The 17,869-nt window shown below is 48.5% G+C and overlaps 8 protein-coding genes across 8 annotated transcripts; 4 read left to right on the top strand and 4 right to left on the bottom strand.

Moving 5' to 3' along the window:
• Window positions 1–155: 155 nt before the first annotated feature.
• N7533_011808 (NAD(P)-dependent alcohol dehydrogenase) lies at window positions 156–1,356 on the bottom strand (the record flags this gene model as incomplete). Its single annotated transcript, XM_057108458.1, has 3 exons — window positions 156–1,085; window positions 1,161–1,286; window positions 1,345–1,356. 3 exons carry the CDS (start codon window positions 1,354–1,356, stop codon window positions 156–158), a joined length of 1,068 nt encoding a protein of 355 aa, XP_056953559.1.
• A 778-nt stretch (window positions 1,357–2,134) lies between these two features.
• N7533_011807 (CorA family magnesium transporter) lies at window positions 2,135–3,283 on the top strand (the record flags this gene model as incomplete). Its single annotated transcript, XM_057108457.1, has 1 exon — window positions 2,135–3,283. One exon carries the CDS (start codon window positions 2,135–2,137, stop codon window positions 3,281–3,283), a length of 1,149 nt encoding a protein of 382 aa, XP_056953558.1.
• Window positions 3,284–3,598: 315 nt separating this feature from the next.
• Window positions 3,599–4,894, top strand: N7533_011806 (putative phosphatidylglycerol specific phospholipase; the record flags this gene model as incomplete). The annotated part of the gene is made up of 1 exon (XM_057108456.1): window positions 3,599–4,894. One exon carries the CDS (start codon window positions 3,599–3,601, stop codon window positions 4,892–4,894), a length of 1,296 nt encoding a protein of 431 aa, XP_056953557.1.
• A 1,394-nt stretch (window positions 4,895–6,288) lies between these two features.
• On the top strand, window positions 6,289–7,813 carry N7533_011805 (uncharacterized protein; the record flags this gene model as incomplete). Its single annotated transcript, XM_057108455.1, has 4 exons — window positions 6,289–6,475; window positions 6,526–6,623; window positions 6,680–6,940; window positions 7,022–7,813. 4 exons carry the CDS (start codon window positions 6,289–6,291, stop codon window positions 7,811–7,813), a joined length of 1,338 nt encoding a protein of 445 aa, XP_056953556.1.
• A 216-nt stretch (window positions 7,814–8,029) lies between these two features.
• Window positions 8,030–9,812, bottom strand: N7533_011804 (putative amino acid permease (Can1); the record flags this gene model as incomplete). The annotated part of the gene is made up of 3 exons (XM_057108454.1): window positions 8,030–9,480; window positions 9,544–9,561; window positions 9,623–9,812. The coding sequence occupies 3 exons, from the start codon at window positions 9,810–9,812 to the stop codon at window positions 8,030–8,032; spliced, it is 1,659 nt and encodes a 552-aa protein (XP_056953555.1).
• A 398-nt stretch (window positions 9,813–10,210) lies between these two features.
• On the bottom strand, window positions 10,211–11,690 carry N7533_011803 (acyl-CoA dehydrogenase family protein; the record flags this gene model as incomplete). The annotated part of the gene is made up of 3 exons (XM_057108453.1): window positions 10,211–10,375; window positions 10,449–11,431; window positions 11,504–11,690. The coding sequence occupies 3 exons, from the start codon at window positions 11,688–11,690 to the stop codon at window positions 10,211–10,213; spliced, it is 1,335 nt and encodes a 444-aa protein (XP_056953554.1).
• A 211-nt stretch (window positions 11,691–11,901) lies between these two features.
• Window positions 11,902–13,523, bottom strand: N7533_011802 (gluconeogenesis factor YvcK family protein; the record flags this gene model as incomplete). The annotated part of the gene is made up of 2 exons (XM_057108452.1): window positions 11,902–13,247; window positions 13,331–13,523. 2 exons carry the CDS (start codon window positions 13,521–13,523, stop codon window positions 11,902–11,904), a joined length of 1,539 nt encoding a protein of 512 aa, XP_056953553.1.
• A 219-nt stretch (window positions 13,524–13,742) lies between these two features.
• N7533_011801 (transcription factor domain-containing protein) lies at window positions 13,743–16,556 on the top strand (the record flags this gene model as incomplete). Its single annotated transcript, XM_057108451.1, has 7 exons — window positions 13,743–14,153; window positions 14,421–14,506; window positions 14,563–14,880; window positions 14,946–15,383; window positions 15,438–15,703; window positions 15,767–16,273; window positions 16,339–16,556. The coding sequence occupies 7 exons, from the start codon at window positions 13,743–13,745 to the stop codon at window positions 16,554–16,556; spliced, it is 2,244 nt and encodes a 747-aa protein (XP_056953552.1).
• Between the last annotated feature and the right edge of the window lie 1,313 nt (window positions 16,557–17,869).

Here is a 17,869-nt window from a genome sequence, read left to right as displayed (position 1 = left end):
GCCAGGTTTAGTATGTACTCTGTATGTTTAATTAGTTTGATTATTTTAAATAAATGAACTCTTCACACGCGAAATCCTTACTTAATAATGAAGGGTGTGACTTGAGTAGATGAAGTAGTTAATATTCCAAGGTCTCTACTCTACCACCACCACCACTATTGCACTCGGATCAAATTTTTGATCCCTTCTCCTTTCCTGGTCATCTCCCATGCCTCAGGTGCCTGTTCAAAAGGAACGATTCTACTAATCAATGATTTGACCTCCATGCGGCCAGAGCTGAGCAACCCGAGGGCCACTTCATAATCCCCCGGTCCATACCGCCACCCCGTCTTCAGGACAGTTTCCTTCTCACACATATTCAAGATGGGTACTTTGAGATCCGGTTTTCCAAGCCCGATTTGAACCACCACTCCTCCAGGCCCCGAGGCATAAATCCCCGCCTGGACCGAGGACTCCACTCCTGTACACTCGAGAACCACATCCACCCCTTCTCCCAAATCGAGTTCGTTCTTCATTCGCTCTGCTTCTTTCTCTGGCTGCGACTTGATGTCGGGCAGGAATGTCCGACATCCCACGAAGTCTCTGGCAAATTCCAGCTTCATCGGGTTGATGTCGGATATGAAGACCTCCTTTGCCCCAAAGGCTTTGGCCGTCGCTGCGGCCAACAGACCAATTGTTCCTGAACCCTGAACCAGGACCGTCTGCCCTGGAGTGAGATCAGCTAGACGAGCCCCGTGAACTGCCACGCTCAATGGCTCAATGAGCACACCCTCCTCGAGAGATACCGCCTCGGGAATCCGATACACAAAATCCTCGGGCGTGCGGAAGAGACGTGTCAAAGTGCCGTGGTTACCTGGCGGGGCGGCGGCAAACTGCATTTTCGGACAAAGATTATACTTCCCTATCTTACATTGTTTACATCGCCGACAGGAGAAACCGGGCTCAATTGCGACGCGGTCTCCAGGGACAACTTTCGTCACTGCTGTCCCGACAGAGTGTACCACCCCCGATGCCTCGTGGCCCATGACCAGCGGTTCTTCCTCGGAGACCATCCGGATCAGACCACCGTGAGCCCAAAAATGAGCCTGTCTGGTGTTAGAAAAAGCGATATTTGGGCGGTTCTCGATTGGATTGACCAAAAGAATCTGGAGCCCACTTACATCGCTTCCACAAACACCCACATACGCGATGCGGACTAGAACATCATGCGGATCCTTGAGGGTTGGGACCTCGCGATTCTCAAATCGAGCCTTTCCAGGGCCATACAATAGGCATGACAGATTATCCTGTATATCTGGTCAGCCATGCTATTATTGCTTGTACGAGATGGTAAGATGGACAGACAGTTTCGGTCATTTTGCAGCATCCGGTGTTGAATTTACAAATTGATATGATATAATCGAACTTCAAGTTGCATCCAAGTTCTCAATATTGAAAAACTCAGTCCTCCTATATATGAGTCAATGGCCCATTTCAAGCTTTTGCGTATGTGACTTCTGTTTAGATCTGTCGGCGTGGTGTCCCCCGGATGGATCTCGGATACTCCCCTCAGCTGTCCTCTACAATTTCTATGTAACCACGATATACATCACTACCACTATGATTGATCATTATTTCTGTTACCCAGGTAGGTATAAGTACAAGTATCCCCCGCTCTTCGATTGGCCCCGCAATATTGACGATCCAGACTCGCCCCGGCCTTTCGGCGCACTGTCGACCGAAGGAGCACAGAACAGCGTGGCAGAACGGTGTTTTCAAAGTACTAGTACTGGTAGATTAGATCCTCTGTATTTGCAAATAGTACCTAGGTAGGTGTATCTCCAACTTGAGTCTGATTTACAAGCTCAATCGTTGAACTACTTCTAAGTAATTAAGCATGGAGTGTATACTGACCGGCTGACTAATACTTCACCTCTCCCCTTCTTCCCTTCCGATGAACTTAACTTTCCCCAAATTCAACTCCTTCATTCGTTACATCGGTGGTTGATGCATCATGTGCAAGGCATGGGCTGCTAGGATCTCCACCTGGATGACTCAAGGGGCTCGGGCCAAATCCTTACCTCCATCGCGATGGGGTTGTCTGCCAGCATCAACATGGTCAAGGCCCTTAGCGACATGTAGTACATACACTCCAATGCCGTCATTATCGACCCCACGAATTCATGATATGCCCACATCCACGTCCACCAAGAAGCGTCTTCATATAATGCCATCCAATGAAATCAAAAAAGATGACACTTTCAATCAGGAAGTCTTCAACCAATCCCTCGCTCTATCTCGCAGTCGTCTGAATGAATCCACCGAGATCCAATGCATGCTCTTCCGCTTGGGAGACTCACTTCAACCTTCTCACCAAAGTTTGACCAAGGCCCAAATAGCCAAGGACTATGATCTCGATGGGCGAGATTTGCGGAACATTGATCTTGTCTCCGCGGGCTTTCCCCACCTCCTAGTCCGCCCGAATACGATCTTCCTCAGCTTTTTCAGTCTACGCCTTCTGATCAAATCGGATCAAATTCTACTTGTCCTCCTGGAACCAGAGGACAACGAGGTTCGCATCCAAGATGTTCTCTTGAATGATTTACGGAACAGGTTACAGGCCAGCCCTGAATTCGGGCTTGGCCTCTCCAGCAAGCTGCCATTCGAGCATCGGGTCCTCGATACAGCACTTGCGGCTGTCATCGCCACGCTAGAGGCGGAAAATGTTTTAATTCGACGCGATGCCGAGCAGAGTCTGTCTGCTTTTCAGCAGGAAGATTCCGTTCATTCCGCTCTTCGAAGGCTTCGACACCACGGGAAGAGACTGGTCAATACAGAGTCACGTGCTCGTCAAGTGCGCTCGGCTTTACAAGAGGTTCTCGGTAACGATGAGGACATGGCGATGATGTATTTATCCGATCGCAAAGCCGGTAACGCGCATCCATCGGCCGACCACCAAGAGGTGGAATATCTGCTGGAGGCCTATTACAAAAATGCGGATGCAATTGCGGAATCTGCCAACGCCTTGATTGGCGACGTGAATCGGACGGTAGATACGATCCAGTCTATTCTCGATATTCGGCGGAATGAAATCATGATATTCGAGGCCCAGCTGGAGATTTGGATGTTAGGATTTGCCGTGTCTACCTTTGTGGCTGGCCTCTTTGGAATGAACGTGATCAACTCCTTCGAGGAGAGCGTCCCGGCCTTTGGGGTATTGGTATCGGGATGCATTCTGGGGACGATATTGATCGGTCGGTATGGAATTAGGAAGCTGAAGAAGTTCCGTAGACCACAGCTTTAATCCCGAGAAATGCGAGGATTGTCAGTCTGAATTTTCTCTATGCTCGCACCCGTGGAAAATCGAAGGAATCGCCAACGCTATCTATACATCAATCTTCACTCAGCTTCTGGACCCTGTCAAACATCGCGAAACCCAATCAGGAAGTCCCGCTGTTTACGACCAATAGAAGTCCAGTGGAGACGTGATGAGGGGAAATGGGGGCCATCGGTGGATTTCGCGTGGACCCCCCGATGTCACGGGAAACCCTGGCGCGTTATTTTTGGGGCCGGGAAGAGAAATGTCCCTTTTCAATCTCGATCGCAGTTGGCATCGACTATGACCCTGTTCCTGGTGCTGTTCGCATTCGTCGTCGGCACAATCGCGCGATCCCAGACAGCGGGCGGCCTGAGCAACATCAAGAACGTGGTGGTTTTGGTTCAGGAGAATCTGTCATTCGACCATTTCTTTGGTGGGCTCACATACGATGCTCAGATTGATGGCGTCTTGAAACGCCCATTCTGCAACCCGGCCAATGTGTCGCAGTTGCGCTCGGAAAAAATCTGCGCCCAAAACACAGCGCAGAACATCGCCTCCGAAGATCCTAACCATAGCATCGCTGGTGGTAATATGCAGATTTTTGGAACATACCACCCATTAATCGAGTCACAACCCTGGATGGATGGGTTCATCACCGAACAACGAGCCTCCTATGAGACAGATGATCTGACACGCGCATCCGAGGTCATCAACTACTTCACCCCCGAGCACATCCCCGTCTTCAACGCGATCGCAGAAAACTACGTACTCTTCGACCGATGGTTCGCCGCCGTCCCGGGACCCACGAATCCAAACCGCGCCTACTTGACCTCTGGAACCTCATATGGTCATGGAATGAATGATGATGCTTTTAATCGATCCGGCCTCCCACAAACTTCTATCTTCGAGCAACTTTCGGACAAGGGAATCACATGGGCCAACTACGAGAACTCGACCAAATCAGACCCGTCCTTCCTACCAGATGCCCTATTCTACCAGTGGACGGCCAAGTCGAACACCGCCCGGTCCAATATACGCCCTATCGAACAATTCTATAAAGATGCCGAAGCTGGAACTCTTCCTGCGTTTACTTGGATCAACCCGGAGTGTTGCAATTACATGTCAATGCACCCCCCGTCTCCAATAAACATGGGCGAGAGCTTTGTGAAGGGTATATATGAAGCTATACGGGGTTCTCCGCAGTGGAATGACACGCTCTTCATTTTGACATTTGACGAACATGGAGGTTTTGCCGACCATGTAACTCCTCCCTCAGACATACCGCCAGGTGACAGTCTGACATATACCGAGACGGCCCCCGATGGAAGCCCATACGTGTTTCACTTTGATCGCCTAGGCATCCGCGTCCCAACCATGCTCATTTCCCCCTGGGTCGGCAAGGGATTAGTTCAAAATAAGCCCGCAGATGGCCTGGCCGAATTCACCCATACTTCAATTTTGAAATTTCTATCCGAACTCTGGGGGCTTGAGAGCCTCACCCCTCGCGTGGAATGGTCGCCATCGTTCGGTAATCTGATCACCTCCGAATTTCGTGATGATACCCCGGAAAGGCTTCCAGCCCCGGCGGACTTTTAAAGATACCCCGTTTAAATTAGAAGGAGAATGGTCCTTCGACAAATGATTATCAAATTTTCTAATCTCTGTTTCCAAATCACTGGGAGAGATGCGCCAGCTGTAGATTTAGAATCGTGCTAGTCAAAACCAATCCTCGTGCCTTGTGCATGCTGGTCTTCCAAGGCATCGCTAGTAGGAGATCAAATTTCAATACTACCTGTGCATTTTGATTTACAGATCACGCTTTGCAGGGGAGGACCTCGGGAGTCGGTGATCAAATATGCACTAGCATGGAGACAGCCACATGGGATGGACCGGAGATATACAGGGCCCAACCGCGGAAGCTGGATGAAAGATAGGCAAGAGGAAGACTCGGAGCTCAAAAGAACCCTTTTTACTCCGAACGATCTAAGGTCCACCAAAGCCGGCATGTTGCGAAATTGTCTAATAATCCTGATCAAGGGAGCTGATGCTAGCACTAGTAGTCATGATATTCAACGCTCGGGACATTTTCGGGTCGTATTCAATGGACACGGGTGGGAGCATGATAGAGGAATGGTAGTACTCCATTTTTCCAACAAAAATTATACTGCTTAGTATGTGCACCAGCAGGGAAGTCCAGGCTTGAAGTGAGAATTGAAGGCGAAGTATCCACATACTACCAAGGTAATTTGATCTAGCGCACTTCCAAGCTTTGATAATGGATTGGCATTCACAACAAGGTGAATATCAAGAAGTACCTCAGTGAATAGATGTCCGGATTATTTCACCAATTGGTTATTATCTCAAAATTAGTACTTTCTGTGATCTGTGTGACAAATATTAGTCCCACCACTTTGTACCAACATCTTGGACCATTGCGTGGAGCAGAAAAGATAAATCTGTTTATTGCTACTAATTAACTACATGGGTATTTGATGAAGATTAGTATAATAGAGCTCCCGTCGAGAGCAACGTATTGCCGTCCCACGATGTTATGTTGTTCAGCATTCCAAATCCCGCCCTCACATTCCTACCAAACGAAAAATGTCGAAAATGGAATGGAATAACACGCAACCCCCCCAGGCTAATGTCACCTTTTGAGCGAGGGGCAATGAAGAGTCTTTTGTCAGACCTTCAGTTGCTCCTCAAAGGCTCCGGATCGAAGCATGTAGATTCGGCATAAGAGCATGAGAATAGTATACTGTTTTGCTGAAGTATTCTTGGCCTACTTCCATGGATCATATCTCCCAGTGCTTGAATTTTATTCACGAAGGCTCAAGGTATTTCTTCAAAGTTTCGTCATCCTAAATACTTGTTTAGGCCACTTCTCCTCACGCCGATCACATTCTAACATTAGTCTGTAGTTTACCCAAATAACGTTGCATTCATGATTTAACACTTCAATTCTCTTCCAACCAGATGTCTATCTCAAGATGGCCCTGAAAGACGAATATGACAGCGGCGAAGCAGAACTAAAATTGACAGCCTCTCAAGATTCTCCAATCCACTGCGGCATTGATCAAAATCACCCATGGGAGGATGAACTACCTCCAGTTGATGGAGGAAGACATGCATGGCTTTTTCTATTAGCCAGCGCAATGCTTGAAGCACTTGTGTGGGGTAGGTACCGATCATAATCATGTTATAGTATGGAGCTGACGGTCTTCTAGGATATGCCTTTTCATTTGGGATCTTTGAGAAATTCTACAGTACACATGAACCATTCCAAGGTTCTAACAACATTGCCGCTATTGGGACATGCGCAATGGTGATTGTTCACAATTTCCCCTGCTTTCTATTACTAGAACCTAATCGTGAACATAGGGAATCGCATATCTTGTAGCACCTTTGCCTATAATAGGAATGATTCTAATTCCAAGAATTGCTCGCTGGGTGTCGACTATTGGCGTCATGATAATGTGTCTGTCGTTGGCAATGAGCTCATTTTCAACCAGTGTCACACACCTCATTTTATCTCAAGGAATTGGGTTTGGGGTTGGAGGGTCTCTGGCATATACACCCTCCATTCTATTCATGTCCGAATGGTTTGTCAAGCGAAAGGGTCTCGCATTTGGAGTCGTATGGGTAAGTTCCCAATAGTGCATATTGTGGACAAGTCACTTGGGTTGTGAGATACGTAATGAAGACTAATGTGACTCTCAATAGTCTGGCTCTGGACTATCTGGTGTGCTGTTTCCACTTATCATAGAATGGTTATTGAACAGATACGGTGTACCGACTACATTGAGAATATCATCAGTTGGATTGTTTCTCCTTTCAATTCCGTTCTTATACTTTCATCGGCCGCGCATTCCGGTTACACACTCTGCTGTTCAACACCGGCTCAACTTTCGCTTTCTTTACAGTAAAGTATTTATCATCTACCAAATCGGCAACACTGTTCAGGCACTGGGCTTCTTCTTACCCACGATTTATCTCCCGACATACGCCAGCAAGATGGGTGTCAATGAGCTCTTGTCTTCTCTCACGGTCATCCTTTTCAACATTACATCTGTATTCGGTTCCATCATGATTGGCTTCCTCTCTGACCGGTATCACGTCACTACATGCCTTCTCATCACCACTGCTGGGTCCGTCATCTCGGTATTTTTCATATGGGGATTTTCTAGCAGTTTGTGGTCCCTTTATCTGTTTTGCATTGTCTATGGATTACTGGCGGGAGGTTACTCGTCCACATGGTCAAGTATTGCGCATGAAGTACAGCATTCCAACCCGGCGACAGATGTTAGTGTGATCTTTCCCTTCATGGAAACTGGCCGTGGTATTGGGAATGTGGTTAGCGGGCCATTGAGCGAGGTACTATTAAAGGCAGACGGATTGCAGAGCCATGCATGGGGCACATATGGGAGTCAGTATGGGGCCATTGTGATTTGGACCGGTATAACCACCCTGATAGGAGGTATAGCTGTGGTGGCTCGTTGCTTGAAATTTGTTTAAATCAACAGTCACAGATTTGTGACGCACGGTTGGTCTGCGGTTGAATAACACCCTACTTTGCGTGAAAAAAAGAATGATGTGAATAGAGAAGAATCCCTAATGAGGATAATTCGGAATGAAAGATGCTATGAGAAAATGCAAGACAATATTTGAGATCATTCAAAAAGCGGGACATGACACATCAAAGACATTGATTGTAGCCTGATGCGACTACTATCATTTTGTGACCCAACCCCATACTCTCCAGTACCATGCCTTTGGCGGACCGGTCTCCTTCTCATATGGCAATCGGCCAGTATCGATATCAGCCTCGGCCGATTTAATGAATGACGACCTGGTGATAACTTTGTGGGAAACGTAGAGCACAACAAAGACGATGGGGCAGATATAGGCGAAGAAAAAGGATGTGACATCGAATGTGGGGATGAAGGCAGTGAATCCCTGAGTCAATGCGATGAGGATATTGAAAAATAGACCGTACCAAGCCAGGTATGGTTGGCACATGGCTTTGTAGGGAAGGGTATCGCGTGAGATGCCGCGCGCTGCTAGCGCCCGCATGAATGCGATGTGGCATGCATTGATAGAGGACCATGTCACGAAACCCGCCACGCTGGATAGATTGACGAGCCAGTTGAAGACCTGTGCAGCATTTTCCGAGACGTTCATGAAACCGAGAAGTCCGAATAGTGCGGTGACGAAAACACTGACATAGGGAACACCGGCTGCGTTCACACGACCGAAGATCTTAGGGGCAAATCCTTCATTTGCCAGACCGGTCAAGATACGGCTGCCACTGTAGACATTTGAATTGGCCGCTGACAAGACAACTGTGAGTAAAACTGCATTGATAAGACTTGGAAGGACTTTAACTCCGGCAAGATCGGCCGCAATAACCATTGGACTTGCTGAGGCATCCGTTTTGCCAGAAGCGAGGGAGCTATTGGTATACGGGACGAGAAGACCGATGAAAAAGATGGTCAGGACGAAGAACAACAGAATACGAAAGAAGGTCTTGCGAATCGCCGATGGGACGGTCTTCTGAGGATTCTCAGTTTCGCCAGCAGCAACACCAACTAGCTCAGTTCCTTGATAGGAGAAGCCTGCCTGGACGAGCACGGCCCAGAATCCGATAAACTTGCCCACGGACTCCGGTGTATCAATCTTATACGTAGCGAAAGCTCCAGGGTCCGACCAGGTGTGAAAGCCAAGATATCCTTGCTTGCCAACGCCGACATCAACACAGATCGCAAAGATCATGAAGCCAATAACAGTAGCAACCTTGATGGTAGAGAACCAGAATTCAATTTCACCATAGAAGCTCACTGGTAGAAAATTGACAGCCGTGATCAAGACCCAGAAGACACCGACAAAGATCGCGATATTCAAGCTCGGGTCCCAGTATTGTATGATCGTTCCACACGCGGTCAATTCAACTGCGAAGGTTGAGGCCCAGTTGAACCAGTAGATCCAACCCATGGAGAAACCGAGACTAGGGTCGATCAGCCTAGACGCATATGAGGTAAAGGCACCGGAGGTAGGGATATAAGTGGCCATCTCTCCGAGAGATGTCATGACCGAGAAGACAATAGTTCCGACGAAAATATAGGCAATCAAGGCACCGGCCGGGCCTGACTCGGCGATGGCGGTTCCGCTCGAGATAAAGAGACCTAGAGGCGAGGTCAGTTAGTTAGGCTGATATCGCATACAGCAGATCCGATCCGACTGCTCACCAGTTCCAATTGTACCGCCTGCAGGAATCAAATTGGTTAGTATAGATTCATTAGATCTGCAAGTGTATAGAGGACGAACCAATGGCGATCATCTGCAAGTGTCGACTCTTCAGCTTACGCTTCAGCTCACCAGGCGGCGACTGATTGTTGTTATTCTCCGCATCTGAAGGCTTGATATCCTGCGCGGCCTCTGTGTATTTGGGAGATTTTTCGCTGGGTCTCTTGTCCGAGACGGTCTCAGTGGCGACATCATCCGAGTCCGAGCCCATATCGAAGATCAACTGGTTTCACCAGTTAGAGATGGTCGGTGGGCAGCAGTTCAAGCTAGAAGCTCAAGGTCTAGGGTAAGTTGTCGATGTCGTTGACTTTTTTTTTCTGTCTTTTTTTTTGGGGGTGGAAGAAGCTTGCAGATTTCCGTTTTCACCGGTTCGGTGGGGCTCCGACAAGGCGAAAGGCCCACTGTCGCCGCGTGGAGACAATTTTCTTAGGTAAAAATGAACCAGAAAGGAAAGACAAGCCGGAATAATGTTAATTTGATCAGTCGAGAGATACAGATTTGTAGTACGGAGTACAGAGTACAGTAAATGAGAAGTGTTCCGAGTTGTAGGTATGGACTGAGCGAAGGGAGAGCCGTTTGCAGATGATCTCTTCAGTCCAACTTTAAATTTTAAATCTTCGCGTCTTTTTTCTGTGGGCCAGCAAATCCGAAGAGGTAGGCTGCAATTTTGCGCATTTGAATCTCTTCTGCTCCTTCAGTGATTCGATAACGTCGGAAATGTCGATATATATGCTCAAAGGGATAGTGGCGAGAATATCCATCGCCTCCGTGGATCTATCAGGGTCAATATTGAATGTACTCGTACTAGTACAACCTTGAAACAGCCTTGAAAATAAACTTGACGCACCTGGATTGCTCGGTCTGCCGCCTGGCAACAAAGCCGATTTGCCCAAAAGTTACACATCGCCACTCGATCGCTGAGTTGACGTTCAATCTCGACCCAAGGCCGTTGGCCAGTGGATCGACAATCGGCCACCACACGATCCATTTCCCAACTTGTTTTAAGGATAAGCAATCGTAGCATTTCTACTTGGGTCATCAACTCGACTACAGGGAACTGTATGGCCTGATTGTCGGCGAGCGTCTTCCCTTCGCCCCAAATTTTACGCGACCGCGCACGTTCAATACTGCGTTCTAGACAATATTTCGCAGCGCCACAGGAACTAGCAGCCTGGCGAATGCGATTTTCATGGACAAAGGTTTGTGCAAGTGCGAGTCCTTGATCGACGATGCCCAGCACCGCGGAGCTCGGGACCCACGCTCGGTCCAGTCCGACGGTGGCGTGGTCGGTCGGCATGTTAAGTGTCCACTCGTAGCTAGCTATGTGCACACCAGGAGTATCCCGAGGCACAAGGAATGCTGTGATGCCTCTGGCTGAGCCAGCTGCGCCCGATGTGCGCGCAAAGATCAAAAAGTGTGTACAGTGGTGAGCCCCTGTTTGCCATTTCTTCGCCCCGGTGATCTCGAACCCGCCGCGTGTTGCACGCGCTGAAGTCGACATGAAAGTCGCATCACTGCCGTGATCTGGCTCGGTCAGGCCAAATGTCATACGAAACTCTCCGCGCAGGCGAGCAGGAATAAGTAGGTGTCGTTGCTCTTCGCTACCGAAATGGTGAACCATCAACACGTCTGGGAAGTTTCCGATGATGCTGTGCTCGTTTTGTAGGTCATTGGCGAGACCGAGCCCGCCTCCATATATTGGATGTGAAGCAAGATGGAATCGAATTGCCGACATCCACACGTTGTTATTGGGGTGTTCATTTCCTCCATATTGTCGAGGTAGAGCAAAGCGATAGAAGCCAGCCTCGTCTGCCAGCTCGCGTGCCTGCTCTAGAGTGGTGTCAGTTATATCAAGTTTCCTCGTAGATAGATGAGCTTGAATGGTCGCGAAGGGAATCTCACTCAGTAATTGTTCCCATTCCGGACGTGGATTGCCTTGCTTGTCCCAGTCAGTGCGTGCATGCTCGCGGCGATGGTCAAAGAAACGATTATTATCATCTTTGTGTTGTAATGGGGAGATAGTTTGATCGATAAAAGTATCGATTGATTGTAGATATGTGCGCAAATCCTCTGGAAGATCGAAATTCATGATGGATTATGATGACTATATCGTTTTTTCATCTAGTTCAAGCCTGAGTTCAAACTGACGGTGAAGTGTTGTTTTATCGCGGCATCGACAGCTTCCCCGCATTCGGACCTCGGCATGGCGTAGCTCGGCTGGGGAATGAGCGTCTTGGTCGTTGTCCATGAGATTTTGTGTAATGTTTCTTTTTCGTCCTTATAGATTCTATAAATTGCATCTATCTCTCTCGTCGCGTAGGCTCCAACGTGTTTCTGCGCCCTAAACCACTCCCAAGCCCACCCCGGATCATTGCGTCTCCTTTCTTCCCCAGTACGACCTCAAGTGCCTGGAGCAAGGCATTGGAATCATATCGCATACCAACCACCACTTCCTCATCATCCTGGCTTGTCGTAATTTTGCGCCCATACAGACGAAGTGACTCGATCCCCATTTCCGACAATTTCTCTCGATCCACATGAGGCGTGCCGGGTCCATCCAGGTGCAGAATGTGAGTCACGTATGATGTATACGGAAGGGGCGTCTTCGGACGGACGGTTGCTGGCGATGCTGGTGAGTCGAATGACCTACAGTGCGCACTGTGATGAAGTCGCCCTCGGCTTTCCTCGCCTGCGCGCGTGATTGCCTCGACAAAATCTGACGCTGCGAATGGTTCGGAAGGAGGACCGGTCTCCCGGTCTAAAGATCCATTCAAAATAAGGATCTTGTGGCGAGCGGGGCTGGTCACTATACTCTTTCCAACTCCACGGAGGATGACGGCAGATAAAATAGATGTGTATAAAGAGCCAATGCTGTAGATAATAGCTTGTGCATCATTCAATGCTTCCAGCACACGGGGGTTAGCTGCCGGGCGGATTTCCTGGCCATAAGGATTAATGTACCAGATACGGCTGATGCGACTTGGTAAATCTTCATTGATATGCTTGCTGAAGATAATGTTTTTGTTACGCAGTGTTGCAAGAGATCCAGGCAGATGATCTTCTTCGTAGGATAGCGTATCAGACATATCGGAAATATCAGTGTCTTCTAAATCATCTCCATCGGCTAGAAGAAGACTCGGCCGTCGGACTCGAGAGGGCGACTGGAGGGCTGTTTCTTCACTGGGGTGGGAGATGCTGTTCTGGCCGACTATGACAGTGCCATTGACCAACGTGGCGGAGATGTGATGTGAAAAGTTCGAGTTGATGGCAGGGATTACGCGTACAATATCAGACTGCACGCCGCAAATACTGCCTAGCAGATAGATGGCGCTCTCAAAACTCCCGCTGAAAAGCCGTGCGCCCGTGAGAAAAAGGTTTCCAACGCTTGCGGACGTGAAATCAAAGGTCGATGAAGGGGGCCGGGCTCGTTTCAGAATCTCGAGGTTTAACATGTTGAAAAAAGAACGAATCAGTTCCTTTTTGGCCGGAGTGATGGAGAGCCACAACCTGGAGGTGCCATCTACGATCGAGAGCCACTCCTGAGACGCCGCGGTGCCTTCAGCAGGAAGACGATGATTAAATAGTAGCTTGATGGCCGTGCGCTCTGGATTATTGGATGAGTCCGGAATGAGACGAACCAGTCGACCTGATGTATGAGTTAATATAGATTTGTCATGGAGTAGGAAATTGGCAGGCTCGGGATTTGGGGATTTGAAGATGAAGACTCACTGCGAACATCACCAATTCCAGGGCCACCGAAGATTCGAATTAGTTCCGATGATGAGCCTCCATTATCACTAATAGGGATTATATAACTGAGTGGGCATTCCTTGCTTTCTCGTAGGGCACTGAATACATCGACAAGGTTGTTTGCGGCACTGCCCCCGGAGATAACCGCAATTCCGCGATTGGTCGATGCCATCCTAGGATAGAAAGAATTGGCGAGAACCAGCTGAAGCCTCTATATGAAGCAGAGGCAAGAAGCACAGTTTGACTGGAATTCAAGAGAATCAAGTGGTGGTTGTGTTCAAATTGTTCTAGATGTGGTGGAGTCCTTCGCAAGGCAACAAGGCAGGAACCAACGATAGTCACGGGGTGCTCACGTGATTCCGACGTGACTCCCCAATCCCGTGACTAGCACATGATTAATATACACGTGACTGTCCAACCTCCGACTCTCGCGAGACTTCGCGGTTTTACATGGTCCAATGACACTCCACAGCAGCCTCATTTTGTCCCCACCTCCCTCATTCTTCTGGGCCGATTTCGCCGATTTCCGGCGGAGGGTCATCCGCAAAGCATCTCCCCGTGCAGGTTGGGGTTTTTATATCGGGAGACGATCCTGATGGACCTAGAATATCGGAACTTGCTGGCACCGAATGGGCCACCTCTCTTCCCCAGCGACTTTCGGTCCCCTCGACTTCCCCGGCCTGCCCCGGGCGAGTTCTTGCAGCGCAGTCCCGAGTCTGGCGAGATGGTGAAGACCCCGCCTGTCACAGGCAAGCGCCGAGGTGGCAGCCGCAAGGCCTGCAACGAGTGCAAGCAACAGAAGGTAAGCCACCGTGCTATCAGTCATTCAACTGCTCTCCTCCGATCCGGTTTCCGCTCTCAGGCCGAGTCGAGGTCGAGGTCGCAGTCGAAGTCAGGCCGAGATGGATTGGATTGGATTGGATTGGACTGAACTGGACTGGACTCGATACATTCCATCTCTCCACTTGGCCTTCACCCTGCCATCCCTTTTGCCCCCGCTATTCCCTACGAAGTCTTGACCCACTAATTCTATTACGATTTCAAATAGCTACGATGTGATATAGTGCAGACTCCGGCTGCGGCCTGCTCACGCTGTCGTCGCCTTGGAATCGATTGTAAAGTGGAACAATCATTCAAACGTATCTCCAAGCGCCGGTAATCTCTCTTCATCCTATCATCGTACCTTATGATCTTTGCTAATGGTAGTGCAGACGTAATGCAGAAATGGAAAAGGAGATCGCTGATCTCCGACGCAAGCTGGCAACTAATCCATCGGACCAAGAGGTGCCTGCTGACGGTCATGTCGGTGATGATCTGTCCCAATGCTCAGAGGAGGTTTTTACTCGCCGTGACTCGGCTGCTGTCGATCGCCCCAGACCTGTGTCGGTCCCGGCAGAGCCGCATCCCTCAATGGCAACTCCGTTGACTATGCAAAGGGACGGGTCGATCCTATCGCAGGATGAAAACACTCCATGGCGGCTCGAGGATATTTCCCTCTCTCGTGCTCGGGTTTCACGACTCTACGAACAGTAAGACTGCCTTATGTCAAAGGTTGAGCTGCTAGCTCTTGGCTAATATGTTGAATTTTTCCCAGATACTTTAACTACTACCACCCTTTCCTGCCACTACTGAATCCTCCAAAGCCGTCTGAGGTCTATCTTAACCGATGTCCTCTATTAGCATGGACCATAATCTGTGTGGCTAGCCGCAGATCTCCAACAGAACCCGGACTGCTCACTGCATTATCGGGTCCCTTCAGTAGACTTCTTTGGTCAACGATCACCAGTGTTCCTCATGATTACCGTGTCGTAAAAGCGTTGTGTGTGTTATGCACATGGCCTCTTCCAACCACAAGTCAACGCACCGATGCAACTTTCATGCTGAGCGGTCTGATGATGCAGATTGCCATGCAATTAGGTTTGCACCGGCCAGTCCAAGCTGAAGAATTTACCACATTTAGGATGGAGGTTCAAGGAGAGGCGATGAAGGATCGTCTTCATACCTGGGTGATTTGCAACATCGTCGCTCAAAAGTCTGTACCCGTCGTTCTATTATGGATATACGGATGAGTGCTAATATTGAACAGTGTTGCCACCGGATACGGCCAGCCCCCAAGCACCATCTACGACTGGGCTCTTGAGCCTGCATCTCTCAAAGACGCCGACTACCGCCTTCCCAATGATCTGACCATTCGCCTCCGCATCGAGAAATTCTGCGACCGAGTTACCAAGGCACTTTATAGCAGCAAACCTGAACCTGGAGAGTTCGTCAGTGCCGAGAAGCTTGTCATCGTTCAAATTCTTGAAAGTGAATTGCGAGAAATGGAAGTGGAGTTTGGCCGTGATATTTCCGGTAGGCCATTTCATGAACCCGCCCAGACACCTATCCCACGTCACAGCTGACATCGATTTCTAGCAATCAACATGATTCATCTGCGAGCCGCAGAATTGCATTTCCGATACTTCGTGTTCCTAGGAGCTAGTCCTCGCAGCGATGACCTGACAAAACTCTTTATCGCAACCACTTCCTTCTTGGGAAGAGTCCTTGACCTCGAAACATCACCCGGCGAATTGATTGGCCATTCTACAAATTACATCCTGCAGATGATCGTATCTGCAGCGTTCGCACTCATGAAACTTCTTAAAAGCAACTTCAACCGGCACATCGATTTCAACCATGGGAAATTATTGTTCAATGGTGCCATCTCGGCCATACGCAGAATCAGTGTTATGGACCATGATCGTCCGATCCGCCTTGCTGACATTCTGGCCCAAATGTGGAATGCCAGTGGCCCGGAACCTGCCGAGGAGGACATTCTTCAACTGAAGGTTCGTTGTCGCATGAGCATGAGTCACGTTTATGATACTGTATGGCGCTGGCGTCAGAGATTCCGGCCCATGAAAAGTATTGAAGAAATGCAAGGTCAGTCATTGGTGGCGTGTCAGAGTTTCCTTTTGCCATCGGGCCATACTGATTACATCTTCTAGCCGCGGCAGCAATAGCGAATCAAGATATAACATCGGCAGCAGGCCCTTCAGCGCGACCGCAGGATCAGTCCATGGATGATCCGTCGCTGATGCTCCCTGCCCAATTCGATGAGAGCGCTGCATTCTTCAGCGAAGCTGGATTTTCGGAAGTTTTCGATAGTTTGAATTGGGTCTTTGATGGAATTCCGGATTCCTTTGTCGCACCTCCGGTTCTCTAAGCCATAAGGCTACTTTGGAGTGTATAATCGAAGTCGTTAGGTTGATTCTTTTCTTCTATGTACATATGGAGTTTGAGCGCGTTACAGCGAAGATACCATGGAAACCAAAAGTGATTGTTCTTTTCCTACTGCCTGATTCTTTCTTCGTGATAGTCTCGAGCTCCAACAAAATTGAACATAATGTATTGCCAGCCTTGTACCTGAGCAGTCATATGTGCATATTATTCTCTTTTGATCCGCTTCATTCTCTGATCCCTGTTAAGCACCTGGACATAGGTACTTACTGGCTGTAAATGTGGCATGGCCTCGAGATAGAGACGTGTCACTGCCGTGAAACATTCTATTGTGTTTCAAACAAGAACCTTAGACTCCAGTGTACGACATCTCTCGTGCATGCCCCACTGGAGTGAATGCTTGCATATACCTTGGTAATACCCCATACCCTGGAACCTCTACCACCCAAGTGGGATTCTTACAAACTCGCATTGTTGTTTGATCTGGTGCTGCAGCCTGCTTAGAAACCCAGTAACCTTGGAATCATCGACAGCCTGGTATGAAAGAGTCGGTGAAGGCAGAAGCTGCAGGTAAGAATACGCCTGGCCCATATCCATACACTCCTCCACGTTTTATTTCTAAACATGTCAAGTTAAACCACGCGGAGAATTTCTAGGTCACATAAACCTTGGAAGTAGTTTGTCACTAAACCGAATAGCAGGGCGCATCGCGACATCGGTGGGTCTAGAGCCACGAGCTGTGTCCAGAAGAATTGCTAGGGTCCCATGAGATTTTCCCTGGCCTTATTTAAAAGCTGGTTATCCCCAAGACCTCAGGTTCCCACTTTACTTTCTGGTTGTGGATATGGATGACATATGGCAAATATATACTCAATCCTAGTACCTAACTCGTGGCGAATCTCTTCCCAAGATTCTTTTTTACGAAGAAAGGGGCCGTAAAGCTGTTTCATTTCATAGCTTGGCGCATACTATTTGGCATTATCTAGGTTTGAACTGGGCTTGAAATGGGCTTGAACTATTCAGGGGGATATGAACTAGGTAGATCTACTTCAAACCAAATCCAATTTGTCAAATTCCCCACTCAAGAGTCTGAAGAAAGCCCTGGAGAAAAAGAAATATTCTCAGTCAAACTAGTTACATACGGTATATGATCAATCATGATGGTTTTTGGGCCAGAGACAGGTATTTTCTGAATGGTAATTGAAATCGATGACAACTTGAAGAGAAGAAAGCAATAAAAATGAACAAAAAGAGTTTCGTCTATACTAGCAGTTCTTTAGGCAATGGTGGACTCTACAC

Source organism: Penicillium manginii (assembly GCF_028828005.1).
Source record: "Penicillium manginii strain IBT 31320 chromosome Unknown utg000009l:1.0-3297300.0:1.0-3298630.0, whole genome shotgun sequence".
NCBI lineage: Eukaryota > Fungi > Ascomycota > Eurotiomycetes > Eurotiales > Aspergillaceae > Penicillium > Penicillium manginii.
The sequence above is the reverse complement of the archived record's forward strand: the minus strand, read 5'-3'. Positions and strand labels throughout refer to the sequence as shown.